The sequence below is a fragment of the Lepeophtheirus salmonis genome, chromosome 4, assembly GCF_016086655.4.
Source record: "Lepeophtheirus salmonis chromosome 4, UVic_Lsal_1.4, whole genome shotgun sequence".
Classification (NCBI taxonomy): Eukaryota; Metazoa; Arthropoda; class Copepoda; order Siphonostomatoida; family Caligidae; genus Lepeophtheirus; species Lepeophtheirus salmonis.
The window spans coordinates 36,814,705-36,822,627 of record NC_052134.2 but is presented as its reverse complement, the minus strand read 5'-3'; the positions used below and the strand labels follow the sequence as shown (position 1 = coordinate 36,822,627).

The 7,923-nt window shown below is 30.6% G+C and overlaps 2 protein-coding genes across 7 annotated transcripts in view; one reads left to right on the top strand and one right to left on the bottom strand.

Annotated features, from left to right (window-relative positions):
- The first annotated feature begins 1,288 nt into the window (after positions 1-1,288).
- On the top strand, positions 1,289-3,859 carry mEFTs (elongation factor Ts, mitochondrial). The gene is made up of 4 exons (XM_040710012.1): positions 1,289-1,418; positions 1,599-1,763; positions 1,831-2,347; positions 3,362-3,859. The coding sequence occupies exons 1-4, from the start codon at positions 1,386-1,388 to the stop codon at positions 3,574-3,576; spliced, it is 930 nt and encodes a 309-aa protein (XP_040565946.1). The 5' UTR covers positions 1,289-1,385; the 3' UTR covers positions 3,577-3,859.
- LOC121115850 (uncharacterized) overlaps positions 3,614-7,923 on the bottom strand; it is a 26,976-nt gene continuing 22,666 nt past the window's right edge. For 5 of the 6 annotated variants that reach the window (XM_040710015.2, XM_040710013.2, XM_040710016.2 and 2 more), the window contains 4 exons: positions 5,157-5,314; positions 4,904-5,076; positions 4,700-4,823; positions 3,614-4,634 (listed from right to left, as the gene is read on the bottom strand). In XM_040710015.2, coding sequence (XP_040565949.1) covers positions 4,166-4,634; positions 4,700-4,823; positions 4,904-5,076; positions 5,157-5,266 — 876 coding nt within the window. In that variant the 5' untranslated portion in view covers positions 5,267-5,314 and the 3' untranslated portion in view covers positions 3,614-4,165. Of the gene's footprint in view, positions 4,635-4,699; positions 4,824-4,903; positions 5,077-5,156; positions 5,315-7,277; positions 7,395-7,923 lie in introns of those variants that run through there. The other variant, XM_071887875.1, reaches the window with a different exon arrangement.

Below are 7,923 nucleotides of genomic sequence, written 5' to 3'. Positions count from 1 at the left end.
TCGATACCAGTAACTGTTGCAAGTTTTTTAGTTTTAGTTTAGTTTTTTAGCAAATAGATAATTATATTCATTCATAGGTATTATTATTATTATGTATCTTTAAAAAACCAAAAAAAAAAACCCCGCAAAATTGTATTTAAAAATACTCCACGTGTCCATTAAACTACCTCTGGCTCAATTTGAACCATCTTTGAAATTTTATTGTTTCTCTTACTTCCACTATTGGTCACAGCCGACATAATTTCCTGACATTGCTTGTTCCTCTGAAATAAAACACAGGTTTTTTATTTCCTCAGTCAGATATTATATTCTACAGAAAATAACAGATATGAATAAACAATAACCACGTATATACGTGGTTATTTTTTATTCTCGATTGAAATTGATGTTCCCTTGGCATGATTTTTATCAAAAATGTAATATTTATTACTATAACACGCATTAAAGGGTTGTTTTCTGTTGAAATAATGATAGAAGTATGCGCCAAAATTTCATTGCATACATTTTATAGAAATCTCATAATGAAATGAATTCGAACCAGAGACAAAATTACAAATAAAATTAGTATTGTCGAAAAAAACAAGACAACGATTCGAATAGAATAAGCGCATAATTCCATCCTTTTCCAACAGAAAAACACCAATTAAATGCATTTTATAGTAATAAAGAGGAACGTTGCTAGCTTGCATCCTTTGGGGGTTTGGTCCTAAAAATTATTAACACCGTAATCCTTATGTAAATAGGTTTGTTATATATAAATATAATATATGTATATAATAAGCATTTTGAGGGGGGGGACCTTCAAAAACAATTTTAACCAAAAATCGGCATTAACATTTATTTATATATTAAGGCGAAATATCCTATAGGCAAAATTGTTTTAAGGGTAAATGTCCTTAGGGAATTTTTTTTCAAAGTGAAAGTACAGGACATCTATTCTGCCCTTTGAAAAACCTATTATAATTAATCACATATGAAAAAGTATCGTTTTTTTGTGATTGTAGAAGTAGCTAATTTGTGGGGATTAAGTCAAGTTACTTTGTTTGTTTTAAAATAGATTTCATGACTAATTTATCAAAGGAAGCAAATCTGGAAAACATCATTTATTTTGTGGAGACCAGAGCCTATAGGGGTCTGATGGAGACAAGGCAAAAAAAACAAAAAAACCCGAAAAACATGTCGATAATAGGTTTTACTAAACAGAGCGCTGTATTTTAAGGGTTAAAAGGTTTTGTGAGTTACAAATATAAACACTTCCGTGAATAACTTATAAAAAAATATGTGAACTTTATTTATTTACAATTCATACGGCTTATTCAATCGCAGCTGACAAGTCGAATTTGTGTTTTCGTACTAGTTCTCTCACCTATCTTCACTCCTATCCAATGATAAAATCGTCCATTTCCTCCTTAATTAACGTAAATATTAGAAAGCTCTTTAATAATTCTAATTTAGCTAGGAAAGTTGCCTTGGATAGTTCTTTAATTATTTATTTCAATAGTTTAATTGGATCAATTTTTACATGAATGAATGAAATAGTAGTTACTAATTAGTAAACATTTAATTAAATTGTTTATCTATTTCTTTACTCTCTGTAGATGCAAATAATTCGCAGAAGTTTCTTTACCAATTCATATCTACTGAATGCAAGCAAATCCCCTCTAGCAAAATTGCGAAAAAAGACAGGATATTCCCTTTCCATTTGTAAAAAAGCTTTAGAACAGAATGAACAAGACCTGGGAAAGGCATTGGAATGGCTCAAGGTACTTGTAATCTAATCTAAAATCATTTTCTGAAACAATTATCCAATCAATTATCTTAATTTTTTAGACACAAGCACAAGCTGAGGGGTGGTCTAAAGCGAACAAACTTTCTGGTCGTAATACGACGCAAGGCCTTATTGGTATTTTGTTAAAAGATCGACATGGTTCCATGGTAGAGCTCAACTGTGAAACAGACTTTGTCGCTCGAAATACAAAATTCCATCATCTACTCAATGAAATCGCAGGCGTAGCTCTCAGTAATGCAACTAATAATTTAGACTCTGGTAGCGAGGACTTGAAGGTTCAATCTCTAAACAAAGACGAATTAAGTCAATTCAAGTCAACAAGTGAGGAAGGAAAGAATTTGGCGGATCTGATTGCTCTTAATATAGGACAGATTGGGGAAAACATTGTCCTTAAAAGGGGCGTTCTTTTTTCAGTTCCCCAGGGAACGAGTCTGGCTGCAGTAACGCATCCCTCTGCTCGTATTGATAATGAGGATGTTATGTATGGAAGATTTGGCACTATAATGGCGTACTCTAAAGATCATAATACTGGAGTCATTCCTGAAGGGCAAACAGTAGGTAGGTAAGACTTCTTCTAAATTAAAAACCTAGACAAATTTACTTATACTAATAGTTTGGTTTTCACTATATTTATTATCATTCATTTATATTATTTTTATTCTAATTACTATATAATTTATAGTTCGTCTCCATACTTTTTTTTATTATCCTTTATACAATTTTTTGATACCTGTATTTTTTAGTCAAATTCTTACTCATATTTTTTTCAATATCTATCCATCACCATGTTTGGTATAGTTTGAATACTTGAAATTTAGCCCAATGATATTTCAATGTCTTTTCACTAATTCTAAATGTAACTTTTTTATATCTTATAACCTACTGGTCATGGGATTAAATGTTTATTAATTATGCTGTATTTGAATCTGAAATTTTTTTCTTCATACATAATATACGATCGATTGATATAATATTTGATAGTTAAGTATATTTCATAATTAAATGTGGTATACAAATTCCCTATACCCTACGGAGACGAAAGGAATATCAATTTATCTGGTGTTTACTATTACTTTATTTATCAACTATATGTAGATTTGAGAAAATTCCTTAATTAAAACATTATTATTAAATTTTACTTTTAAGTATATATGAGGAAGTATCTGCATTTTATCCCTACTCATGCTTTATGAGAAGAATAAAAAATGTGATTACTTGTCTTTTCTGTCGTATAAAAAACCTACTTTATCTCACCTTATCACAATGACTTGAAGTAGCATAGATTTGAACACTTTTGAGTATTCGACAGTATTATGATGGGAACTTATCTAAGTATAGGCCCAGCAAAATATGAGCTCATTAATATCATTGTAGTTTGTAAATCAGTTAATTATAAAATTACTTAAACTAAAGTAAAATTTACTTTATGTCAAAAATAATTATAATTATCACTTGGGCGGAATTGAAGTACAAAATAACTTTACTATAACTTTGTGACAATCTACTCCGGCCTCCCTTCCCCATAATTTATAATCCTCCACATTTATTTTCTAAATATTTAATCATTACTAGAAACAATGGCTCGCCAGCTATGTCAGCATATTATTGGAATGTCGCCTACAGAAATAGGAAGCCTCGATGATGAAGTACTCGAACCAGAAACCCATCTTATCCATCAAGATTTCCTTTTGGATGAAGAGAAAAAAGTCAGTGCGCTTATCGCAGAGCTTGGTATATCTGTTAAAAATTTCCACCGCTATGAAGTCGGAAGAGATGACGAGGACTAATTGGTTTTAGAAAAACGCACGTATTCTACCCTGACCATTGTAATTTTTCATATTTTTTATTCATATACAAAAGATAATAAGAATAAATGACATTTAACCACGATTCAGAAAAAAAAACAAAACACATTTGGTTTTAATAATTATCACACAAATTTTGTACAGAATAGTAAGATTCTTATGTAAAAATGGACAGATTGGACTGACAATAACCTGTTTCAACAAAAGTTTTCTTCTGATTTGATTCAAATTTAATTTCATTGGTCTCAATAAATAAAATATCTGATACATTTGTTTTCTTTACGTAAAATAAGGAGTTGATATCCATGAGAAGATGCAGGATAAGATTTTGAATACTAAAGTATACAGTGTAAAATATATTATATGTCTTTGTATATTAGAAAAAAAAAAGTTCTATTAACTAAAATCTCATCTTTGGTTCTGTAAATTATTAAATGGTATGTGTGGTAAAATTGATAATGTTTGGCAAGGCAAATATAGGCATATACAAATGTTTTTGTCACCACGAGGTAATGCAAACGATACATAATTTAATATCCATACGTTAACACTAGTTGATAATATATTTTCATTAGCGAACAGACTGTGTTTTTGACTCATGTTGAATTATAAAAGGTGATGACTCTCTGGATGATGACACGACGCGGGCCACAAAAGGAGAACCTTCTTTTGTTGGAGTAGTAGATCTTCTTAAAAAGGCCTCTTTTGCTGCACTGAAAGGGGATGATTCCTTACTTCTTGGTGGAGTCATAGAGGGGAGAGCACCTGTTGTACGGACTGGAGATACATGGTTACTTCTAGCTAATATTTCCCTTGCTGGACTTTTTGATAACTCTTGAGGGTGAGACTTAGGTACTTTCTTCTCAGGGGTGTCCTCCTTCGATTTAGATGACTTAGGTGGACGAGTACAAAACCCAGTTGATCCTCCACATCCTCCCAGAGTGGCTGGGTGTGAAATCATAGGAATATCTTCTTCCAATGATTCTCCATTTTCATTTTCAGTCGCATTAAAAATTAACGAGGCGGAATTGACGCAATATCTTTGTTATAAAAAAAATTCATTATTAATTTTGTGAATAATATGTTTATCTTATTCAAATAATACCTTAAACCCGTCGGCTTAGGTCCATCCTTGAATACGTGTCCTAAATGTGAACCACAGTTTTTACAGCTGACTTCTGTGCGAATTAAATTTGGGTTGGCCACGATTAAAAGTAAGTTCCCGCCGACTAATGAATTAGATAGCATAAAAATAAAAATAAAGAGTTTAAATGAGCTTTCTAAAAAGAGAATGAGAGTAACTCATTACTTCCTGATGAATCCTGTCTCGTCCGCAATAAACTGGGATCAACAACATCAAAAAAAGATGGCCAACCCGATCCAGAGTCATACTTTGATGATGAATCAAAAATGGTTACGCTGCAGATTTTGCATCGATATATACCCTTCGCATTATATTTGTAATACTTATTAGTGTAGGGCCTGAAAATAATAATAAAAGGGTATAGGATCCAAGGAATTATGACAAACAATTAAATTAGTTATAATTAATATTTATTTACCTCTCAGTGCCACGTTCCTGTGTGATTTGAAATTCAATTGGAGTCAATCGATCCCTCAGCTCCGTTTTGTCAAATTTGACAGAAGGCGGCTCCTCAATTTTCATAGGCATATTTTTCAGTCCAATTTGAGCCAATTATTATAGAAATTATTGTCAGCCCTATAAAAAGAAATATTATTACGTATATCAACCAGGTGTGGCATAAATATATAGCAAATACAAATATAAGGATATTTGTAAATAATATGTAATCCGCTAATAATATTTAATTGAATGTACCTATAATCTACAAACATAGGTGTTGCCTTTCATCACACCTTTCCTTGCACACAATTATATTACACAAATAAATATCCTATTGTACAATGTACATAAATATGCATTTTAGATATCACTATGCATAAGTACATAATCACATGAGCCATAACTCATAATTCACTTACACTGGACAATTTAACATTTATGTACTTCACTATTAGTACTACATGCCCCTATATAAGGAAGGATCCATATTCTTAAAGAGAGATAATTAATTAAAATGGCAAAAGTGTTATATTGTTGGGAGTAATGGACAAACGACTAAAGAACTCAATCAAATAATATGACTCGATAACTAATAAAAAAAATCATACCAAATTTTGGGACTAAATTGCTCTTTTAATTGTATTAAGAAAACATTAGATATATTTGTGTAGAAAATATTGTGAAACTAGTTGAAGTGAGAGTTGAGGAAAAAAAGGATCATAAAACAAGGAAATTGTAAATCCTTGAGCACGTTTTAGACTCTTTAAATTATTAAAAACAAGGTGCACAATATTTTTGACTCATAACATCATATTTTGGATGGTACAAGAGGTTTAAAAATAGTCCATTTCGACCCAAAATCCCATAGTTTTCAAATCAAAATTGCTTGTAATACCCTAAAAATGACCTGATAGGTCTCAAACTTTGGCAAAGTCCCTTTTTTTATTGTTATAATAGTGTACATTCAAATGGATATTTGTATGTATATTATAACTCTCCGGAGAAATAAAATTCGGACAAATAGTTATTTCAAATATAATGAGCAACCCGAAAATAACTCTTTAATCGTTAGTAGTAACTTTTAGCTCCTAGTAGTGACATGGAGCTTAAAGAATTCAGACAAGCGAGCAGAAACAAATAAATGTCGTGTTTTCAAGGTTGAAGAATCAAACTTTTCATTAAAAAAAAAAAAAGAACACGGTTAAATAACTTAGGTGATTCACTCTTAAAAAATGTTACTTTATATACACATACATAAACATTATATATACAATATGAACGTTCTAGACTCGAGAAGAAAGTATGTAGATAAGTGCGTGAATAGGAAATACTTAGGCGAAAATATTATACCACCTTTGTATGTAGCTTATTTATCCTTGAAAGAATACAACAATTGATTTTGGCAAGACATACTAATATGAAAAATGCAAGAGGGTTCATGAAGAGACAAAGCCCAATAAAGTATACTTTCTCAACCCACCAAAAACCTCTTATTCTGGCCTCAAACAGAAACATTTTTAATCATCAAATAATAATAATAAAAAAAATGAGTAAAAATTGTTTTATTTTAGTCATTTTCGAATCGAGTTTTTTAAGTTCCTCTATCGAGTGTAGTTTGTGTTAAGACAACATACAATTATTTTTGAGCTCGGTCGTGTAATTTCTCCTTTTCAATGGTACATCAACTCTTCCCTTAATAATAATGGAGCCTCTAAAGTAGGTTTTATTACTGCCTTTTTGAGTGATACTAGAAATTTGACTAAATAAATAATTACTCAAATCCTTCGAGCTCTATTAATTATTAGAATTCAATTAATATCAATTTTTTTTTGTAATAATATATTTTGGTGTGAGTTATTGCAATTTTTAGAAAATTGTGGGGTTTAGTTAGGTCAATTTTTTTTTCTCTTGAGCTCAAATAGTACTCGAATACAACACTATTTCATCGTAAAGGTTAAACAAACACATGTAGTATGAAGAATGTAAATAAAATAACATTTGTCTCACAGAGGAGATAACTGACATTTAACAACTGTTACTACACTGGATCAAAAAAAAAAAAAATTGATCTGTTTTTTTTAAAATATTATATTATTACATTGTATATTTTGATGATGAGGTTAATATAAATATAACATTATGAGCGTAACATGTACCACACACACACAAAAGGCGTTAATCAGTTATCACTTATCACAATATCCGCAACTGTCTATTGTAGTAATAAACGGGAAACAATAATTAAAACATTTTATAAATGCATCAAATTCCTTGGCAAAGATTCAAAAACGGAGTTTACTTCATGTTTGTTACATAAATTTTATGTATACTCCTCTTTCAACTTAATTAAACAAATACATTGACATATAAAATAATACAATCATACTTGGGAGTAAAAATTAAAACCTGTATTATGCAGTTAAGCAAAGAAAGGGACCGCTTAGTGCAGGGGGCCTCTATAACCAAGTTTCCTATCTTGTAACAATTCTAAACTTGAAAACGGGACAAGGGAGTTTAGTGTGGGTAACAGGTGGCCGATAGACTAGGTTTAATTTTATATTATGCTTACTTTGTTTAACCTTAATTACATTGTCGAACCAATTTTTTAAAATGTATAGAAGAATATTAATCAGTAGCATTTTCTTAAATCATATACCAAATAGACAGTAGCAGAGAAAAAGCACAACTTTGTGTAAATTTTAGCACCTTCACGTTATAGATTTTCAAAAGTCTACTGATAAAAA